This window comes from Calliphora vicina, chromosome 5 (genome assembly GCF_958450345.1).
Source record: "Calliphora vicina chromosome 5, idCalVici1.1, whole genome shotgun sequence".
NCBI lineage: Eukaryota > Metazoa > Arthropoda > Insecta > Diptera > Calliphoridae > Calliphora > Calliphora vicina.
The window spans coordinates 96,728,971-96,752,618 of NC_088784.1; the positions used below are offsets into that span (position 1 = coordinate 96,728,971).

General features: G+C 30.1%; 3 protein-coding genes across 3 annotated transcripts in view; 2 read left to right on the forward strand and 1 right to left on the reverse strand.

The window, feature by feature from the left end:
- The window catches only part of Ntan1 (N-terminal amidohydrolase 1), a 66,659-nt gene extending 48,617 nt beyond the window's left edge, over nt 1-18,042 (forward strand). The window contains exons 3-8 of the mRNA XM_065512452.1: nt 13,832-14,205; nt 14,467-14,649; nt 16,645-16,853; nt 16,935-17,096; nt 17,170-17,283; nt 17,737-18,042. Coding sequence (XP_065368524.1) covers nt 13,953-14,205; nt 14,467-14,649; nt 16,645-16,853; nt 16,935-17,096; nt 17,170-17,283; nt 17,737-17,748 — 933 coding nt within the window. The 5' untranslated portion in view covers nt 13,832-13,952 and the 3' untranslated portion in view covers nt 17,749-18,042. The remainder of the gene's footprint in view (nt 1-13,831; nt 14,206-14,466; nt 14,650-16,644; nt 16,854-16,934; nt 17,097-17,169; nt 17,284-17,736) is intronic.
- Nucleotides 18,043-19,344: 1,302 nt separating this feature from the next.
- On the reverse strand, nt 19,345-20,616 carry fsd (fates-shifted). Its single transcript, XM_065512011.1, has 2 exons — nt 20,484-20,616; nt 19,345-20,423 (listed from the first exon to the last, which is right to left on the reverse strand). The coding sequence occupies exons 1-2, from the start codon at nt 20,539-20,541 to the stop codon at nt 19,438-19,440; spliced, it is 1,044 nt and encodes a 347-aa protein (XP_065368083.1). The 5' UTR covers nt 20,542-20,616; the 3' UTR covers nt 19,345-19,437.
- Nucleotides 20,617-21,427: 811 nt separating this feature from the next.
- Nucleotides 21,428-23,337, forward strand: LOC135960122 (CDK5RAP3-like protein). Its single transcript, XM_065511345.1, has 3 exons — nt 21,428-21,500; nt 21,563-21,737; nt 21,796-23,337. Exons 1-3 carry the CDS (start codon nt 21,495-21,497, stop codon nt 23,169-23,171), a joined length of 1,557 nt encoding a protein of 518 aa, XP_065367417.1. The 5' UTR covers nt 21,428-21,494; the 3' UTR covers nt 23,172-23,337.
- The last annotated feature ends 311 nt before the right edge of the window (nt 23,338-23,648 follow it).

Below are 23,648 nucleotides of genomic sequence, written 5' to 3' on the forward strand. Positions count from 1 at the left end.
AAACTGTTGGATACAGAAATTTTCTTTTCGAAAGAATCCAAATATAATTTAAGAGGCAGTGATGGGAGATTACAAGTACCCAAATAAGATAGTCAAGTTTGGCGGTGGCAATATTATGATGTGGGGCTGCTTTTCATAAAACATACCATTGGATACAGATCAATTTTAAACGATGTTATGTATCAATACGCTAAGGAAAATATGCCTCTAGATTTAAAAAATATCAAATATCTATCAAGACGTGAAAAATCCAACGACAATCCAAATGATGTTTACTGAAAACCGACAAGCTTTAAAACAACGAATAAATACGAATTTGGAATAGTTACCAACGAAAATCTTTGAATAAATATGAAAAATAAATAAGTAGCAATTGTCCCACTATTTTACCGGACGAAATCATGTTGGTAGTAATGCTGTATGTATTTATTATCAAAAGTTATTTCGATTAGATGTTTACAATGTTATCTTATATGTTTGCTAACAAAATTAACTAACCAAATACACACAGGGTGTTTTAAAATGAAGTGTAGATCTTTTATATCCAAAGTTTTTTTTCGCATTTAAAGCAATATCAATCAATGCAATCGATTTTAATCAATACTATATTTGGATCAATCTGACCAAGAATTTCATAAAAAATTTAATCGTTAGCTTAGAGTGGAAATGTGCTAAGTAAACTTTTAAAAATTAAAATTTAGATTATAAAAATGTGCCGAATCGTATATACCCTTCACCAAAGTATGTATGCAAGTTATTTGGTAGCTTCGAGAAGTTGATTTCAACATACAGACGGATATGCCTATATCGATTCCGCTATCTATAACAATCTAGAAAAATGTATGACCAAAAAAGTCCTATATATTTAGAGATGCTGAAATCTGACCATCACAGGAAACCTGTACCGAACGTGAGCCGACAGACATGAAACCGTAATATTCCATCATAATAACTGCTCCTCGCAAAAGCTTTTGGTCATTCGTTAAAAGAATAAAGGATAATGCTAGTTCCTCAATTCCTACTCTTTTAAAGGATGGTTAATCATTCACTGACCCGGTTAATAAAGTTAACCTTTTGTTTGAATTATTTGCAAATAATTGGAATTTACAGGAAAGCGATCAACCACTACCCGAGCTTGAGTATCAGTTACTATGCCGAATATATTCTTTCGCGCTCACGCATTTAAAAAGGTTTTAGCGGATCCCAATATGAACAAGTCTCCTGGACCGGATGGTATACCAGCACTGGTCTTGAAGCAGTGTTCTTCGAAGCTAGCCCGTCCGTTAGCAAACCTTATCAGCATATTATACCGTGCCGGAAAATTTCCTATATATTGGAAGGTTACAAATGTAACGCCAATTCAAAAAAAGGGAGTGGCTAACAACCCTGAAAATTATCGCCCAATAGCAATCTGTTCTGCACTTTCCAAAGTTATGGAGAGTATGGTTAACCACCATCTTGTAAAATATCTAGAGTCGAACAATTTACTTAGCGACCGGCAGTAGGGCTTTCGTAGAGGACGCTCTACGGGGGACTTGCCTGCCTTCCTATCGGAAAAATGGTGTCGTTCCATTCACCGTTTTGGCGAAAGTAAAGTGGTGGCTCTGGATATTTCTAAAGCGTTCGATAGGGTGTGGCATGGTGCGCTCTTATCGAAACTTATTGCTTTTGGTGTCGGTAATGACTTCTCTCGATTTATATCGAGATTTCTCAGAGATCGCACTATACGAGTTGTAGATGAGATCTCATCAAATGAGTTCATGATTAATTCAGGGGTACCGCAAGGCTCCGTTCTTTCTCCGTTCTTTCTCCTACTCTATTACTTATTTTTCTAAATGACCTTCTTAGTCAAACTTCCAACCCTATCTATTCTTTTGCAGATGACAGCAACATTTGCCATTCATATTCATTCAGCTATAGGCCAAGCCTTTCGGAGATTGGGGCAATGAAGCAAAAGATGAATGATACACTTAACCAAGATCTTGTGACAATCTCTGAATGTGGTTATGCAACAGAGTCGATTTTAATGCACGTCAGACTCAATGTTGTATGTTAACACACAAACGCATGACAGATTGTGTTGCTTCATCTGTTTCTATGGGTGGTGTAAATATTAAGGAATCAGAAGCTCTCGATGTTCTAGGCATGAGAATTCAGTATGATGTTCGCTAGACAAAGCACATTTTTCAAGTGTCGAAAGAAACATTCAAGGGCCGGTTCTTCGAAATCTATTCTGGAGTTACTCGACCGCGTACAGGAGAGGGCGAAGGTGCTTATCGGTGACACGAGGGTATCCAACTCTATTGATTCTCTGGAACATCGTCGCAATGTGGGTTGTGTTTCACTGTTCCATCGATACTACAATGGAATGTGTTCTGATGAAATTAGGGAACTTGTTCCCGATACCCGTAGTTTCTCACGAAATACGCGTTCATCAGCGGGGGATCACCCATTCGTGGTCGATTGGTCAGTGGATCGCACAACACACTACAGAGAAAATTCGTTTTTTAGCCGTACCGTCCGTATGTGGAATAAGCCCCCTGTCGAAATATTTCCTGTCCATTTCAATGTAGGAAAATTCAAATCAAATGTCCACAAACACTACTCTCTCTATCCTCCTTCCCATAACCTATTTTCCTAGTTCCAACACAATGCATTGCATGAGTAGGGGTCATCCCCTGAGTGCTGGCCCAAGCAAAAAAAAATAAGAGTATCCGATATTGGCTTGATTCGTTCTTGGCAGTTCTTTTGACGTGAAATCCATATGTTGCCAGAAAGATGGGAAAATGCTATAGCTTAGAATGGACAATACGAATAAATTTATATTGTAAACATTTTTCAAAATATAACCCAATAATTGATTTTGGGACAAAAATTGCTAATGGTATCAACTACATTGTTGCTATATCTCTAAACATATGTATTAAACCTCGTAGCTAAATCAGTTTCTAACCACAGCTTTAATACTTTAATCAGTATATCATTTCATAAAATGATAATTTTTGATTTTCTTAGATATTTTATACCCTCAGTACATGTTTTTAACAATGTTATTAGCGTACTTGGCTCTCAAGAGAATTAAATTGTTAGTAGCAAATGTTTAATGTTATTAAGAATTGTGGTGAAATTAACAAGTTGACGTGTACATGGTCAATAACATTTAATTATTTAAATTTTTGCAAATAATTCAAATACTCACTCGTTATGACACGATTGAGTGCAACTAAGTAATTGTTTACGACGGGCAATTAGACTTGCACCTGACAGAATTGCATAACGTTAGCTTAGTGTGCACATAAGCTAAGTCCATTTTAATAAATTTTCAGAAGAGACAAAAAACTTTCTTAAATATGTGTGATAAATAGTTGATAAAGCTGTTAATGGCAATTTTTTCCTAATAAAAGTAACAAATCTATACCATTTTCTTTGGATTTGTATTTTGAAAAAATTGAATTAGGGTTTTTGCTTGGCACAGCCTAACAACAAGAAAAACCTAAGTTTGAGTACAGATTCTAAAAAAGTTAAAAGATAATTTGGTTTATTTCGGACTTATATCGGCAACGGTAGCTTGGTAAAAACTTAATAACTGTACAAGTTTTATATTGTGTATATATTAGTTGTTTTGTATTCAAATCTCATAAATATTGGACTTAGCATGATTGCTTGCTAAGCTAACTGTCAGATTCGTATACAAACGTGTTTTATTTTCAAGACGTTGTGGTGCGTCAGTTATTTAATCGCTTTATGATGTCTCTGTTTTAAGTTTTTAATCGACAATATTTGCTAATAGATACATACGTTGTATTTAGAATTAAAATTTGATTGCAATTAAAATTTAATACAATTTACTCAAACATAGTTGCAAGAAACTGGTTTTAAATCAAAGGATGAAAGATATAAAAAACAGCAATAAAGCAAATAATTATTTTCTTAGAAATTATAAAACAAATAATTCGTTAGAATTTATTTGCAGCATTTTCATTTAAGATTGCAAGATTTTTATTTTCTTCTTAACTCTTGCTACGATCAATTAATCATTGTCATGAAAATGGCTTAGAATCTTCTAACGAATAGTAGACGTAGAGACAGACAGACACACTGAAATTGTCTATTAAAATATCTTTGTTAGGCTTTGTCAGTTAATATTTCAACGATTTATATGGTGCATGATATTGATGCTATTTTGCTGCTGATGCGCCTGCAACTTGATGAGGACATGAACAACAACGTTGTTGTTGCTGCTGATGCTGCTTGATGATGACGATCATGATGGTGGCGGCAAGCCACATTACATTTACATTACGTACAATTCCTTCCTCCTTTTCACATGGCAATGATAGTTTCCAAAATCGTAAAAATATTTCCAACAATAGTTAGTGAGTACAACATACAACATACATTCAACACAATACAAAATACAATGGAATAGGTAGGTACTCGTTTACAATATACAATGCAGTACATATATAGATTTCTGATTGCAGTACTGCTTCAATATCAAATGTATTGCATCTTATTGCAGTTTTGAGGTATTTTTTTATGTTCATGTATTTTATATTTTAGTGGTTTTTATATTGATTTCGGTTGCTAGTTTGCTGGCAAATAAAATGCACGACTTACCATAAAACTAGTACCTACCAAATTTATTCCAACTACACATACTACTACATAATAAATACAATAATTTTAAATAAAGGATGGACCGGGTAAACCTTAGAAATTAAGTAGGAGTTGGAGAATTATGATGTCCCTCAATTATCATTGAGTAAGCTATCGTTTTACAAATCCCAGGATTCAGGAGCTTCAAAAACACCCAAAATCACAAAAATCGCAGAATTTTCCGGGATATATATAAACAAGTAAGAGAGCTATATTTGGCTGTGCCGAATCTTATATACCCTTCACCAAATTATACTTAAAAATATTTTTTTTTTAAATATTTTTATTTAAACAAAATCAAAAATTTTTTTTAATGTTTTAAAAATATTTTTTTTCCCAAATTGTTTTTTAATTTTTTTTTAAAAAAGTTTTTTCAAAATTTTTTTTTTAAATTTCTTTAATTAATTTTTTTGGAAAAAGAATTTATGACAAAAAAAATTTTTTTGATGAAAAAAATTCGGGTTAAAAAATACTTTTTTCCGATTTTGACCCATTGTATGTCCAACTTACTTTGGTCTTATATACCTCGTTGCAAAGGTCTTTGAAATATCTATCATTAGTTATCCATATTGTCTATATTAATGACTTAGTAATCCAGATATAGGTCAAAAATCGAGGTTGTCCTAGTTTTTTCCTTATATCTCAGCCATTTGTGGACCGATCGGAGATATTGATGTATGAATCGTGTATGTAAGTTATTTGGGGGCTTCGGAAAGTTGATTTCAACACACAGATGGACAGAGGGACATGGCTATATCTACTCCGCTATCTATAAGGATCCAGAATATATATACTTTATGGGGTCGCAAATGAAAAATGTGGAAATTACGAACGGAATGGCAAACTTATATATACCCTTGCCACTCATGGTGAAGGGTATAAAAATTCGGGATTTTTAATTGTTGAATTATTGAATTTTATTGATTTTTTAGAATATATTTACTGGGTTTCAGCCATAGAGAATAGACATAGATCGGAAACTAGAAATAAACTCTAACAAAAAATTACTCAAAATAATCACACATACGAGTGTTGTTTTTGTTTTCATATAGTTTTTTCTACTAATACATTCTCACCACTTAGGTTTCTGACAACTGAGTTATGTCTTTGACAGGAGACTTTCCGCTCTATGTCTATTCACTATAGTTTCAGCTTTAAAACGTAATACAATACCAACTTTGTTAACTTATTATAACTTTGTGTAAATTTTATTAATAAATTTATTCAGACTGAAATTACAGTTATCATTTAAATACAGTTACCGAAATAATCCAAATTATCGTTACCGTAAGCTTGAAAAAACCTTTAGATTTTTTTATTATATAGCTTTTGTAGTCTCTAAAAAGTAGTCACCCCTATCGCAAATCAAGATTTCACATGAAATATGTCCTCTTTTCCTTTTTTCGTTCATCAACTTTGTTCACGTGAAAAAATTCCCCATGTTGTGGAATTTTAAAATTAAAATAACAATTTAAAAAAAATAAAAAAAAAACTAAAAATATTTAAAATTTATATTTTGAAGTATAATTTGGTGAAAGGTACTTGTTGAATACTGAATTCAGCCAAAAAAGTAAGAGTGGTATATTCGGTTATACCGATTATTAACCCTTCACAAAACACACTTTAATATAAATTTCTGGTAAAATAAAAATTGTGAACAATATTCGGCTATACTGAATCTTGTATTACCCTTCACCAAATTATACTTTAAAATATGTAAAAATTTTTAATATTTTTTTTTTATATTAAATTTCTATTACAATTTTTTTTTTTTTAAATAGAATTGAAATAGATCAAACAATTTTTAAAAATTTATTTAAGTTTTACAAATCGATCATTTGTTAAAAATTTATAAAAACAAGTAAGAGATACTTAAAAAATTAATTTTAAAAATATATTTTTTTTAAATATTTAAAAAAAAATATTTTTTTTTTAAATGTTTTTTCAAAAAAATTTTTTTATTGATTTTCTTCAAAAAAAAACTTATTTAAATTTTTTTTTAATCTTTTAAAAAAAAATTTTTTTTAAAAATTTGATTCACCTCAGCGGATGTTCGCTGAGGTGGGTCAACGTATTTCCACATATCTTTGTCCATATATGTTTTACCGATTTTTCCAAACATTTTTAAGAAACTAGAAACATTAATAATAAATTTCATACCCTTAGAGGTCCTTTTATTTTGGCTCTATCGCACTTAAAATTCAGTTGATGAAAAAAATTCAAGTATTTGTCTTAAATTGGTGGCCACCACTGTATGTAAGTTATTTGGGGGCTACGGAAAGTTGATTTCAACACACAGACGGACATGGCTATATCGACTTGCCACTCATGGCGAAGGGTATAAAAATTATGATATTGTAAATATTAAAAAAAAAAGAGAAAGTTAGGTAACAGTTATTAAGATCAACCACAATTGAGATTGTTTGTCTCTGAAAAAGATAATAAGAAACCATGTAAACTAAAATTATTTTACAATTCTTATCTTGAGTTATTTTTCCAGTCTCTGGACGCAAGCCCATTTATTCAAAACTGAGTATGATTTCTCATTAGAAATCTTATCTTAAGAAATTTTAAAAAATATTGAAAACAATATTTAGAAAAAAATCGATTCGACAATTTCCTATAAGTTGCAGACACGAACCACTAAAGTTTCATGTTCCCTTCGCACAAATTTCCTTTAGCTACGTTCTTTAAATTGACATAGAAAAACTAAACTGCCTGTCTTGTTAATGTTATTTCTTGTTTTTTTTTCTTTATTTCATAGTTTCGGGGGTTTAGGTTTTGTTTTTTTGCTTATTTTTGAATTTTTTGTCGTCTTTATATCGTTAACTGTCATCATTTTCAAATTATTTCTCGTAGAATATCTAATCGAGATTCATGCATGATCCTGTGGTAAATTGTAACCAAGAAACGTTTTTCTGGCCATTTTTTTTTTGTTTTGTTACTTGTTGAAAAAATTAAACTTGAAAGAATTTATATTTTTATCATAAATGTTTGTTATGTTTAAAATGTATGATGAAGTTTTCCTTCCCTCAGCAAGTAAACAGTAACAAGCAAAAGGAAAACATGATTTTGGTTTTTTTATTTTGGGTGAAATTGTTGTAAAACATTTGGTTATGAGGTTTTTCCGTATTTTTTTCTCTGGTTTTGGACTAGAAAGAAATACGTGTGCCAACAACGATTGCATGCATGAATGCCTTAAGGCTTGATTTTTAAATAGTTAAATATTTTGTAGAAAAAAAAAATTGCAAATTTCATAACATGACAATTCAAAAATTGACTTAATTTCTCTATTACTATTATTACTACTATAATTTCCCTGCTAGCACAAAAAAATATTTGAATTAATATCAGATCTTTGCATTTATGTCTTTGTGGTCATTTTTTTAATGTCTTTTTTATTAAATTTACCCATTGACTTGTTGTTGATCTTATTAATTTTGCTCTTAGATTCACATCAGTTGCTCTTGTTTTTCAATTAAGAAAACTAATGCTTTCTCATTTTTATTGTCTACATATTTCTTTTGTTGTTTAGTTTCCAATATTAATTTAGTCTTATTGTTGGTGTCATTAATTTATACGACTTGAAAACTATAATTGTCACTCAGTTTATTAATTTAATTGTCAATGAATGAATGACCATGCCGACCCAACCCGTTGAAAAGTTAATTTAATAAAGAACATTTCTTCTTGTTTATTTATTTATTAACATGAGATTTTTATAGGGGTTCTATATTTCGAAATACACTTTCTTTGAAATGTAAAGTATGTTGAAGACATATTTGAGGAATTCCCCGGAACATTTTTTATCGGCATTTTTCGTTTCGTCCCTATAAAACTGTGCAACAAATGAAGACTTTTTTGGAAAAACACAAGGACTGAACAGTATAGATTCGAACCCTATACTAATTTTGTCGATTTAGCTGATCAATTTTATTTTATGGGCCTCCAAAAATTCTGAAAATCAATTTTTTTTGGCAAAAAAGTTAAACAAAATTTGTTTGGTGGACTCTTAGCTATATTATTGTCATATATTAAGCGGTATCACCAAGTATGAATTAGCTGTTGGCCAAAAACTGATGACACCTTTTTTGAGGGCACAATAATTTTCAGAATTTTTGGAGGTCCATAAAATAAAATTCATCCTCAAAATCGCCAAACTGAGTATAGGGTTTTACTACCCGTTGGTAATAGAATCGAAACTATACACAGAGAAAACAGATTCGTGATAGCAACCGCATTTGTTGCTAATCGAATGATTCTGCCTTCGAGACCGAATTTTACAGTTGTGGCTACAAAATTTTAAAAGTGGTAACAAAATGTTGGTTGCTGCAACCGAAATTCTTCTTTATCAACTGACTTTCTGTTGATAGAACCGAAAAATTCTATGTGTACAACCGAGTCATTCGATTGGCAACAAATTCGGTTGCTATTACGAATCTGTTTTCTCTGTGTACTGGTTTAGTCCGTGTGTTTTTCCAAAATTCTTCATTTGTTGCACAGTTTTATTTATGCAATTTTCATATATGTAAAATAATATTTGTGACCTTTGACCGTGAATATTAGTAAGTCTTTATGGGCCACTTAAAACGTTGTTGCATATTTTTTTTCAGCTGTAAAACAAATTAGCATTTTATTGACTTTAAAGCACTCGAAACATCGTTTTGTTGAGTTGTCCCAAAACACAATTACTATTAAACTCTCACATATTGAAAAGAAATTACATTTTTCTACTCATTTAGAAACGTTTGATACGTGTTTAAAGATACTGGGATAATAATGCAAATTAAATGTCTCTCTAATTTCAACTTAGAAGACTAAAGTCCACTAAATTGTCTTTAATTGCGCACAATAAAAGAATGTCGTAGTAAACATAAGTAGATTAGTAACCACAATAGTTTGACTAAGTTCTTCAAAAACCTTAATTTATAATAATTTTTATGTATTTTTATCCTCCCCACTGTGCTTAGATTTAAAATATTTGATAATAATTTTTCAACGACACTTGATTATTGTTTTGTATTTTTTTTACTCCTCCAACAACCGATGTCATCTTTTTTCTCCTTTACGCGTCATCATAATTTCTGTGCAAATTGGTAGCAACTGTCATAATGGTGCTACAACAAAGCACATGCAATAATTCTCATAAAACATACAACATCTTTGCAACCAACATAAGTGAAAAACATTGAACATATTATGAGTATGGAAGCCAACAACTGTTGTTCCTTTTTTTTGAATTTTATCGTTTACAAAATAAAACTAAAAAAAAAACCAATGACAAGAAATAAAATTATTGTATGTGTATTTTTAACGTGAAAATATACAGTGGTTGACAATACAATGGAAACTTTTTCATATATTCAATTAATACGCCAAAACCCAAACAAAAATTTTATGAAATTTTTATATTTTTAAGGTCGTATTCATAAACAAATTTTAAATTTAAACAACGTTTTAAAATCAAATATTTGGGGGATTCAAACGGTCTCATATTAGCTCCTATTGTCATAATGTCTTAAAATATTTGTTTAGTTCAAACAAATTTTTGTTGGGTTTCAAACAAAAAAGTTATAAACTAATAAGACTTTTTGAACTATGTTATGGAAATTTTGTATGGAAATTTTGCTTTAAAACATTGTTTAAATTAAATTTTTTTATGAATATGGGGGTTCGTATTTTATTCTCCCCTGTCTATACTTGACAAAAATGTATCATAACAATTAATGACTTTTGTTGTTAAGACAAAGTTGTTTGAGCAAAAGCACTAACAATTTTGTCATAGTACAAATAAATAGGGACTATACCTGATAATTTTTTATCTTGACAACAATTTTGGCGTTTATCGTGACATTAAAATTATTAAGTTTTCTGCCAACAACGCTTCATATGCGGGAAGTTTTGCTTTACTTCTTTAATTTGAAAAAATGCCGATGAAGCACACCTATTACTCACCGAAGCTTATGATGAATGTGTTTCATCGGTTGCAATGTGCGAGAGTGTGGTTTGTGTGGTTAAGAAGTGGTGATTTTGACACGGAAGACAAAGATCGCCCAGGCCAGCCAAAAAAGTTTGATGATCAAGAATTACAAGCATTACTCCATGAAGATTGTTGTCAAACTCAACAAGAGCTTGTAAAATTGGGAGCTACTCAAGCAGCAATTTCAAAACGTTTGCAAACAGCAGGATTCATTCAAATGCAGGGAAGTTGGGTACCATACGAATTGAAGCTGAGAGACACCAAAGCCAAATATTCATGTCGCTAAGGTAATGCTCTGTATTTGGTGGAACAAAAAGGGTCCTATCTATTATGAACTGCTGAAATCTGGCCAGATTATCACAGGGAACCTGTACCGAACGCAACTGATTCGTTTGAAGCGATCATTGACCGAAAAACGCCGAGAATGAAACCGTAATATTACATAATGACACTAAAAAACTATATAGAAAAAAGAGTTTGCCTCAACCGCCTTATAGTAGACCTTACCGCGTCCGACTACTATTTTTTTCGATGCAAAACGCTCTCTCTGGGATATGCTTCACTTCAGAACAGAGTATTCGTAATTGGATTGGCCTTAAAAGATGAGCAGTTCTTTTGGCTCGGAATCCATATGTTGCCAGAAAGATGGGAAAAGGTCATAGCTAACAATGGCCAATACTTTGAATATATTTATATTGTACAAATGTTTTAAAATAAAAGCGAACAAATTTTATAAATCCTGCATTTTTCTCATACATTTGGTAATAGGTCAGGTTTTTAAAGCTGCAATTACGGAATATAGTTTTCAAAAAATGTATTGCCACTCACTGTATATATTTTTAAATATGAGTTTTAGATGAGAATCCTTTTTTGTATAGTTGCTCCCCTATTTTATTGTAGTAGGAGTACTTAGTTTGTCAAACTTATGAAACCACAAAAAAAAATATAGCATAAAATATATATTATTTAGCGATGTCTGGTTATTTCGTAACTTAAAGTTATAGTGTAAAATAATTTTTGTATGAAAACTGTTAGTATAACTTTAGGTTAAAAAATAACTAGACATTGTGAAAATGGAAGTTAAAAATCAAAATTTTTAGTACTTTTAATCCGGATCAACAATTGCTATTGTAGAAATTGATTATTTAAGAGGAAGCTGCTCAGTACATAACCAAATCTAATATTCAGTCAATAATAAAGAATAGATTCTTAAATAAATTATATTTGAATGAATTTAGGCTAAGAATTAGATCGTTATGAATGATTTAATGGAATAGTTAAATTTTATTTTCATTGAGGTTTTGAATCGAAAATAAAAATATTTTTTTCTAACCCCCATTAACACAAATTCTGGTTATGTGTTAACTTATAGTTATACTGTCGATTAAAATAATTTTTGTATGAAAACTGTCCGTTTAACTTTTGATTAAAACATAACAATAAATTGTGATATTTAATTGTGGTAAACTGTACAAAACAATTCGTTCTTGCCACATTACAATACATAAGTAAAGACATACATACATATTTATTTAATTTTATTAGTTATTGGTCGTATCATAAATTTATAATGTCTTCATATTAAAAATTTGTCATTTAATGTTTTTTATTGCTTCAACAACGAACACCTACAAATTCAGATTCGCATTAATGTAGATTTTCATATCTGCCAGCACACATCTCAAGAATATACAATGGTGACTTAAATTATAGCAGTGTTTTAAATGACATGAATGAACAAAAATAATGGTTCTTGTCACTTTTAAAATACCGTTTGTAGTTTTTATAACAATCATTTGCGGCCCGGGTCCTATAACGATGAACACTTTTGAGTCTAGAGTACGGGTAAATAATTCAGTGACTTTTTTAATGAAACACAGGTTTTTGGATAAAAAATCGTTTTGTTTTTTAACATAGTCTCCTGTGAGCTCTACACACTTTGTTCAACGTTTCTCCAATATTGTTATCCCTTCCTATAAATAAGATTTGTCGAGGTCATCTAAATAGGTATTTTTTGTGAGATGATTTCTTTACTTTTGGAAGCAAGAAATAGTTAAATCCAGTGAATATGGCGGGCGAGGGAGCAATTCGTAGTCTAATTCATGGATTTTTGCCATTGAAACTTCACGATTGTGAGCAAACGTGGAAAGCTTTATCATACCCAAGTGATCATTTAGTTGCTTCCTTAATATCTCGCACTTTCAATCTCCGATCGGCCAAGACCGTGATTTTTTTCAATTGTTTCGGGCGTAGAGACCTCAAATAGGCATCCGGTAAGCTCTATATCTTCCGTACTTGTACGGCCACAACGAATTTCATTAAATTACTTTTTTAACCATTAAAATTGGTTATACAGAGTTAATGAGCAGACGAAAATCGCTTGTATTCATTTTCTCCTTAAGTCAGTTTAGTTTGCTATCATTGGCTGTCAAACACAAACTAAATGACGCAGCTTGTTCAAATTTTGACAGGAGTCTACTAATAGATGTTGACAGGAGCAGTGTTGCCTTTTATGTTAGTAGGCGGGAAATTCAAAAAGTCACGGACTTTTTGGCCCGCCCTTGCATGTCGGATTTGCTTGCGAGATACTTGCTATTGAAAATCGCCAAAATGAATTTATAAATGGACTCACAGATAGTTTGAGCCGAAATACTTATAAAAAAAACTTTTTTTAAAACAAATTTCTTCTCTCATATAAAACTGTATTTTTATCAAAGTCTCAATTTAATGTTGATTGGAAAAAAATCATAAATTCGAAATAATACTGCTCTTATTTTGCCCTAAGTGGTTACATTCTGTGTTAACCTTTATTTCCTTAAAAATAAAATAAATCTGTTAAACATGTTCAAAATGTAAAGGGAAAAAAGCTCAAGAAAAAGAAGGAGTTAGTGGAAATTATTATAAACCACAGTAAATTGTATAGGCAACTCGTATGAATGTTAAATTTATGCTGTGATGGCCAATAACTGATTATTGTTCCCTTTTAACTTAAATTCTATACAAACGAATTGTAAACTGAAAAAGCCATTTAATAAAATTTCAAAATTGACAAGATGTGTAGTAAAATTTATGTTTTAAATGTCAGCAGCAGTTTTAGATCACATTTAAATTATGTATGTTTTCATTTAAATTTTCTGAATTTAATTGAATATTTTAATTAATAAAACATTTTCTTATCCTTTTTACTTTTAGACATACACCATACATACACACACCTGAGTAACAAACCAACTATCTGCAGCACTAAACTTCTTTTAAGATTATATTACTCCGGAGTTGAAAAATAGAAGAGATTTAATAAAATCCATTCAAAATGGTTTTAGTATTGAATGGTGTTCTACAAGATGATTGTCCTATGGACACAACAAGTCTTTTTATGCAGCATCCAGTCTACAGAGATTATGCACAGCAATTGTTATCAATACCAACTAAATCAGTTGGTCCAGTGGGTCTTCTTTACGTAGGTCAACGTGAAATGGCAGCAGCAGCTCCACACGATAAAAATATCAATATAATTGGTACAGATGATGCTACCACCTGCATTATTGTTGTGGTCAGACACTCAGGTTAGTATACAAACATACATACACACACCACACTCACCCAACACTAAAGGACATTTTATCCTTTTATTCAAAATATTCTTAAGAATGAAAGTTGCAGTTTACTTCTGGTTTCTTTATATGTACTTTCTATTAAATTGGCTTCATTTTACTATTTTATATCTTAAGAATTTCTTTGTAAGAAAATCCCTAATTTAATTGTACCTACATATTTTTCTATTTCTCACATTTTTGTTCATGATTAAAAAAAAAAAACAAAAAAAGGTTCAGGTGCTGTGGCTTTAGCTCATTTTGATGGTACTGGCATCGATGAGGCTGTCTGCAACATGGTTGCTCGTGTACAGGAGCTTGCTTTGGGTTATCCAGAGGGACGTATTGAATTGCAATTGATTGGTGGCTATCGTGATCCCCAAAGCTATGGCGAAGAGGTTTTCTACAATATTATGCGTAAGTAAAGAAAAAATAAATATAATATTTTTTATTTTTAATAGACACAGGAGTTTTACTAGCTGTAGGTATTTGAAGAGTGTGAAAGTAGTTTCATTTAAAAAGAAAATTAATTAATGAATTAATAGTTTTTAGTACAACTAAACTGAATTGTTAAAAGTCTTTGGGATTATTGTTCCACTTTAGATTTTAAAAATTGCAGTTATTGTTATTGTAAGTTTAAAAAAAAATATTCTAAAGTTCAATGCATAGAGAATTATACATAGAAACGAGACACTCTGTTTTATCAAACAAAAATGATATAAATAATATCACAAAAACCTAGTAATCGTAATCAGTAAATCAAATAAAACTTGATTGATTTTAAAGTTGCAAATCAAAATAAAATTTTTTTTTATGAAAACCTATTTTTTGCACAGTATTTTAAATAAAATTTTATATAGAAACAAGTAAAAGAGCTATATTCGTCTGTGCCGAATCTTATATACCCTTCACCAAATTATACTTCAAAATAAAAATTTTAAATATTTTTTTTTCCAAAGTTGTATTTTAATTTTTTGGAAAATTTTTTTTTTTTTTAAATTTTAAAATTTTTTATTTTTTGTTTTAATTATACCCTTCACCATGAGTGGCAAGGGTATATATAAGTTTGTCATTCCGTTTGTAATTTCTACATTTTTCATTTGCGACCCCACAAAGTATATATATTCTGAATCGTTATAGATAGCGGAGTCGATATAGCCATGTCCGTCTGTGTGTTGAAATCAACTTTCTGAAGCCCCCAAATAACTTACATACACGAATGATACATCAATATCTCCGAAATTCTTCCGGCTCGGCTGCTATTTAAAATCGAGAAAATGGGTCCACAAATGGCTGAGATATAAGGAAAAAACCAGGACAACCTCGATTTTTGACCTATTTTTGACCCATATCTGGATTACTAAATCATTATAATAGACAATATGAATATCTAATGATAGATATTTCAAAGACCTGTGCAACGACGTATATAAGACCATAGTAAGTTGGACCTACAATGGGTCAAAATCGGAAAAATATTTTTTAACCCGAATTTTTTTTTCACCAAAATTTTTTTTCACTAAATATTAAAATAATTTAAAAACTAAAAAAAAAATTTTTTAAATTAAAAAAAAAAAAATAAAATTTCAAAAAAAAAAATAAAACAATTTCGAAAAAACAACTGGAAAAAAATTTAAATTTTGTTTACCTAAAAATATTTAAAATTTTTATTTTAAAGTATAATTTGGTGAAGGGTATATAAGATTCGACACAGCCGAATATAGCTCTCTTACTTGTTTTTTTTAATATTTAGCGAAAAAAAACTTTTGGTGAAACAAAAAATTCGGGTTATATATATTTTTTCCGATTTTGACCGATTGTAGGTCCAACTTACTATGGTCTTATATTCGTTGTGGCAAAAGTTATATTAATGACTTAGTAATCTTCTCACGAAGATGAAGGGTATAACAAATCGGTTTATATTTGAAAAAATTTATTAAACATTTTCCAAAAAAGTTCGAAAAAATTTAGCTTGTCTAGTTTTTTTTATTATATGGGCTGGGGAAGAAAATACTAAAAAATGTGTTAATGAAAAGTTGAATAATTTTTACAATTTTTATCCGATATGAAAAATTAAAACCATGTTTTGTTAAGAACTAAGTTTCTTTCCAAACCCGTTAAAAAATTTAAAGTCGGACAAAAACTGACTGAGTTACAGGTCGATAAGTTGACGAACAGTTGAAAACGGTTTTTTAAGAATTACTTCTGAATTTGAGGGTGTTACTGAAATTTTTAGACACAATTTGTAATGTACACCGCAAGATCTATAACCCACGCTAGGTCGTTTTCATTGTAGCACCGTGTTATTATTGTTAATATTTTAATATTTTATCTATTAATTAAACATAAACGATAAAAGACTAAAATTCTAATTTTTTTATTAAAAAATATTTTTTTAATTTCTTTACACAGAATCATTCCATAAACATCATCTAGAAATTGATTTAACACAGGCCTGCGTTGGTGAATTAAACACAATATTGCGTGGTGATATCAATTGTCCCATTATTTATGGTGTTGGTGTGAATATAAAAACTGGAGAAATATTTCCAGCCACATTTCCAGAACGAGGACCCGATCGGGAATTACGTGATGCACGCAACTTTATGGGTTCACAAACGGTATGGCAAATTCTTTTTTTTTTAACTGTAACTAATAACAACACAAAATTAATCGATTTTTATTTATTCGTTTATGTATAGGTTTTAGATATATACGATGCATCTTTGGGTTTATTGCGTATAGGCCCCTTTAATTATGATCCGCTGCGTGGTGCTGATTTATGGTTGGCACAAACTGATGAATTTCTTTTGCAACACTTATCCACCAGTCCGGATGTGGAACCACCACATTTTGCTTTAAATGTAAGTTAATAAATACAACTGTATTTATTTTAAAGAACTGAAGTAAATTGTTTGTATTTTTTTCTGATTTTAGGTAAGAGCCACTATCAAGTTTATTCAAGAAAATCAATTTCCTGCTATTACGATATTTCGAGATAATCGACCTCGCTATTATAGACGCGATGAATCTACAGGTTGCTGGGCACTGGTTAGATATTAATTTATTATATTTTTTTTAATCATTTTCCGTTACTTTACTATTTTTGTCTTGTATTTGAGTTTAAAATTAATCAAAATTATCTATAATTTTAGCAATTTTTTTATATTTAAATGTCGGCTATTCAAATTGAGAATAATGAATCAAGAGCAGCTAACAAATCCTAAAGAAAATTTACAAAATTATCTAGTTGAAATAACTGATTTATTGCCATCATTTAATTTGCAATGAAAAGTTGTTTTTGTTTATTTTTTATATAATTTCATTTTTTAATAAGTAATTAACATTTTTCTTTGTTGATTTAATCTAAATTACATATTTTTGCTTCTTTTGTGTTTTGTACATATTTTTGTTTGTGTTGAAAACCAATTCAAATTCTCTATGCTTATACACATTAAGGATGTGTAATAAAATGTTTATTTTTTTCTCTTTGTCTACTTTAAGATTTTAGATTGAAAATCATTTAACAATCATACAATATTTTCTTACAAAAGAGAACTGCTTTTGGAATGCGCCTTAAAATGTGGATTTAAAAATCATTAAAAAATAAAACAAAATCTAAATAAAATTGTTTAATTTAAATCTAATTCAAACTATTTAGTTAAAATGTATAAGAATTTATAAACAATACTGTACTCTTAAAAAAAAAATAAACAAAAAAAATTACAACAAACGTTTATATATAAAAGTGATTTATTATCATATAATTTAATAATTAAATAAATAAAAACATCATATAGCAAAACAAAATATTTACTGTGTTTTACTTTTATCGAAAAAGTTTTAGAATTCTTAAATCTCACTAATGGTAAAATCGTTTCTGACTACAACCTGCAAACATGACTTAAAAATTAGGGAATTACAATAAATGACGTATATTTTGAACGCGATTTTTTTTGCTTCCAAATGTCAAATTTTCTACCATCGAATCGTTTTTCCTTTAGTTCTTTATTTTGAACAAGTATCTTCACTTCAATTATACATACTTCAAAATTAAAATTTTAAATATTTTTAGGTAAACAAAGTTTATCTTTTTTTTACAAAGTTGTTTCTTATATTTTTTTAAAAAAAATTCTAATTGTTTTTTAAATTTTAAAAAATGTTTTTTTTGTTTTAAAATTTTTTTTTTAATATTTGGCAAAAAAAAGTTTTGGTTAAAAAAAAAATCGGGTTAAAAATTTCCGATTTTGACCCATTGTAATTCCAACTTAAATTTAAAATGTAGAAATTACAAACGGAATGACAAACTTAGTATATATAGCCTAGCCACACATGGTGAGGGGTTTATGTAATTAAAAACATAGGCCCTAATTTTGTAAATCACGTCACGTTAAAATTTAAAAAAAATTTAAAATTAGTTTTTTATATTCAAATTTTGAACAGAACAAAGCACCAAAATTCAGACATTGATTTGCCTTTCATAATTTGAAAATTTTGTATATAAAATAAAAACAAATTTTGTTTTTGCTTTCCACATAAATATCACTTTGGTGACGTGATTTACAAAATTAGGGCCATTAGGGAGAGGATATGTTCTTCAAATTAATTGATTTTAAGAGATCGAATTGAAAATAAAAAAGGTATGTATGTTTTATTTCGAAATTATTTCATAAAGAAAAATATGAGTGTTTAAATAATTATGTATTTAAAAATGGAATAAATAACAAAAGGTAAGTGATTGGGGGAAGTAAGCAAGAGGTGTGTAGGTTTAGTTAGTTACAAATATGATTAAGTTGCCTTGGAAGGATGTGTAGATCCTGAGGGAGAGACCAGATTTATTGGCAGTACATCAGTCAATATGGATTTATTTTGACATTTGAACATTTGTTTAGTTCATTTTGTGTTTCCGTTTTTTTGTCTATCATTCAGTTTATATTTATTGATATTTTATCCCCAAAAAATGCCGGTATTTATTTTTGGTACCCTGGATAATGGTCCAGTGTCGGCAAGAACCACCCCAACCTGCGAGACTCAGTCCGACATACGCCATAATAAACAACAATCAAATTGTTTAAGATTTTGTTACATTTTCCAAAACACTGAAAACACACATTTAAAATTTACATATATTTATTATCAAAATAACTTTTCAAAATCTTATAATATCTATTGAGCCACTATCATCTTAAAAAGAACAACTATGTATTAACATTTATTTAATATTCTAAAATCAGGATGCCACCATGGAAGTACTTTGAACTTTTGTATTTTTGTATATTTAACAGTTATAGTTTGATCCCTTGTACCAGATACAAAATCCAATTCTAAATTTATTGATCTCATATCAGTTGACAATAACTCTCTGCTGGCGGCAAAACGAAAAGCACTAGTAGCATGATTATAAACAATATCCGATGGGAAAGGAATAAATCGATCACAACATATAACTAAAATAATGGTGCCATCGAGATCATTGATAGTAGAAGTTGATGAAGAGGCAGTGTTTTTAAAATGGGATAAATTATTGTTTTCTTCATCAGCCAGACATTCCCAATCGTTAACAACACTATCAGTAGCAGTGTCGTTTTCATTGTTTTCCAATTTCTTTTGAAATTTTTGTGTTGCAGTGGTTGCGGAATTTATAGGAAAGTTGAGTTTAAATTTAAAGCACATTATCCAAACACATTGAACTTGTTTATGCCATGACGATACATATGTTCGCCCTACTAACATTTCCAAGGAGTAGCGTTTTTGTAAACGCTCTTTAAATGGTTGGTAACAATGAAATAAAGCTTGTATAACTCTTTGGCGTAATGTATTCCTATCGCAGTCTTTCATATGTTCCATTTGCAAATGTTCTGGTAATTGTAAAATCCATTTCTTACTATTACCAGTCGTTTGCTGACAGTGCCGGCGATACATTTGTAACCAAAATCTACAGGAATTTACACTATTAGCACTTTGACTACATATCAAAGAATAATTTTGTACGTCTTCCGGGGCAATATAATTGGCCAAATGAAACCATATATCATTGCTAATGAAAGTGTATGCTTGATGTTCCTCTGATTTATCCATTTGTACATTATATTCAAACAAATCACAATATTCTAAAGCAGCACCAACACATTTTCCTTGACGTCGCGTTCTAGGTTTCAGTTCCAGAAACTCCAATTTTGGTAAATAAGTTTCTAAAATAAATTCCATATGAAATGAGATTCTGAAATGAATTAGAGCCTTCATTTACTTACGATTTTTCCCTTTAGTTTTCAACTTGGAATAATGATATTCCTCATCTTCCAAGTTCATATTAAGTTTAAATTGTAGAAATTAGTTTAAAATAATTCATTCGCTGGTGTTTTGAGACATTCCTTTTATTTTTTAATTCATTATTTAAGAATTATCTTAAAATATTTACAAAAATTATTAATGCTTCTTCTCCTTATTGTTTAATTATCATGGAGTGATAACACATATGCTTTACAAAAAGAACCAGGGTGCGAAAAACATATTTAAATTTGCAGTTTATCGAACACCGGTTTCGATAATAACACTTGCTTTACAAAAAAATTTTCTAAATGTTCTTGTGGTTCATAATGTTAATAAACTGAAGATATTTACTATTATAAATATTTTGAAGTCGTATAACTAGTAAACTAAGAAAGAGCTGACAAATGTCGACACATCGATTTTTAATCTCCAAACAAACAACAGTTCTCTTACAAAAATTATATTAATTGGAAGTATATCGTTACGAAAAATGATAACCAGATGTTGAGAAAATGGAGCATAGAGTGTTTGATACACTCATAGTTTAAACGTCCGGAAGGCAATATATAAAATATGGATATTAACCGAAAACTAATTATGAAAATATAAACTGTTACTGGGATCTTAATTTATTTCCTCGATTTTTTCACCAAACATTTTTTTAGCAAACATGTTTTTGTTCACATTTTTTCCCCCAATTTTTTTTAAACATAATTTGTGAAGACCCAAACTATTTATTTAGTGGTATATTCAACTTAAACCAGTTTTGTTATGTTATGCTCTGTGCAAAAACGATTTTTCAGTTACATATGATTTTGAATACCAAAATACTTTTTGAGATTCGATGCACGGCAATAATATACAATTTTTTCGCACCCTGATTCATTTTGACAACCATATGTGTTATCACTTCATGATAATTAAACAATAACGAGAAGAAGCATTAATAATATTTTGTATTTTTGTTTGCGTGGACAGAAAATTTTATAAAAATGAATGTAAGTACGAAATAATGCAAATAAAATTATTTTAAAACATTAACATTTATTTATAAATATAGGAATCAGATATACCCATTGACATCCATACCCTGAAGCTTCAGGATTGGCTTATCAGCAGACGTATTGTGCCCAAAAATATACAATCTGCTCAAAAGGATATACGATCCAAAATAACAAATGCATTGCAGGACATGCCATCAAATGATGACCTTATGAAATTGTTGAAAGGATCAAGTAAAATCAAATTTTTATATTATAAATAAATTAAATATTAAATCATTCAAATTTACAGATATCAATTATTATCACTGCAAGGAAATAGTGGACATTTTAAAACAAACCGAAAAAGATACAAAAAGCATATTTGGAAGCTATGGCAGCCAACGTATGAAAGATTGGCAAGAAATTATACGTCTGTACGAAAAAGATAATGTTTATCTGGCCGAAACAGCTCAGTTATATGTACGCAATGTCAACTATGAAGTGCCAAGTGTGCGCAAACAAATGACCAAGTTGGAACAACAAAGCGATGAATCGTTAAAACGCAGTCAGGATCTTAATAAGCCAGAGGCTCAACTTTTAGCGGAACACGCCACTTTATTGCAGCAACTTGGTGTCAAAGGCGATAATTTAAGGGAAGAATTCATCCAAGTTTTGGCAGGTTTACCAGAATTGTATGCTAAATCGATTAAAAATATTGGCTCTCTTGAAGAAGCCGTTGATTTGTATTCCACGACCACTGGACAAAATAAACAACAATGTCTTCCTATTACCAGACATTTAATTGAATTCGGTAATACCACTGTATATCAGTATATACACAAAGAAGCACCTTTATCTGTGGAAGAACCAGAGATTAAGCTCAATTTAAGCGAAGAACATTCGACTAAAGCAGCTGAAGATAACGAAATTGATTTCGGTGATGACAATGGTGGAGCTTCATCGACTATTTCGGGTGAAATGATTGATTTTAGTGATTTAAATCTTGATAGTGGTGCTGGAGGCATTGATTTTGGCGATGGGGGTGAAGGTGGTGACATTGATTGGGGCATCGAAAGTACACCGGCCGAAGCAGTCGAAGTAAATTTTGGTATACCCATTGAAGAGTATGGTATTGTGGTCGAAGATGCTGGTATGGATGGGGGCATAGCGACAGGAGATCAAGCTTATACCCTACTCGATTCTCCCTACTACCGTGAAAGGTTCACTGATGAACTATACGAATTAGAAGCATTTTTACGTATGCGTCTCTATGAACTACGTCAAGTGAATTCCGCCTCAAGCAACATTATGTTCTCATTGATGGAGTCTATTTCCACGCACGATGAAGAATCTATACGTAAAATGATTAACCAAGTCGAAATCATTCTTAGGGAAATAAGCAGTGAGCATACAGGCCACCTATTCCAATTGAAACACTCGCCTAAATATGCCGATTTATTGGCTTCAAAATTGAAGCAAATGTTAAAGGCTGTGGAAAAAATACGCACCACCAAACAAGTGCTTAAAGATCGTGCTGCTGAATTGACAGAACAGCGCTTGGCTTTAATTCCCGTACTAGATGAGTTGGTGGCCCAAACAAATAAGTTACAAGGACAAATTGAACAGGATATATCAAAACGTTATAAAAATCGTTTGGTCAATTTGTTGGGAGGTGTTAGTAGTTAATTGTAGATTTGTAATATACATACATATATTGGGATAAATTGTTATTCAACTTACTAGTAGTATATCATCATCAAGAGCCTTTCATTTATTTGTTGTAGTTTTTTCTTTTTTTGGTTTTTAATTTTAAAGCTTTTTAAATAAATATTATTTTCAAATACAAACAAAATTCGTTTTATTTTAGTTTTAACTTCACTTTTATTACAACATTAAAATTTATTTTGTAGGTATTAAACACATTTTTAATGCACTTCTTCACTTTTATTACAGACGGGTTTTGTCTTTTCATTAGCAATAGCTAAAATTTTAATGCTTTTTATATAAATATTATTTTCAAATACAACTGTTTGTTTTATTTTAGTTTTAAATTCACTTTTATTACAACACTAAAATTTGTTTTATATTAAACACATGTTTTATGCACTTCTTCACTTTTATTACTGACGCCAAATATATGAATGAGCACCAATTTACTAAAAG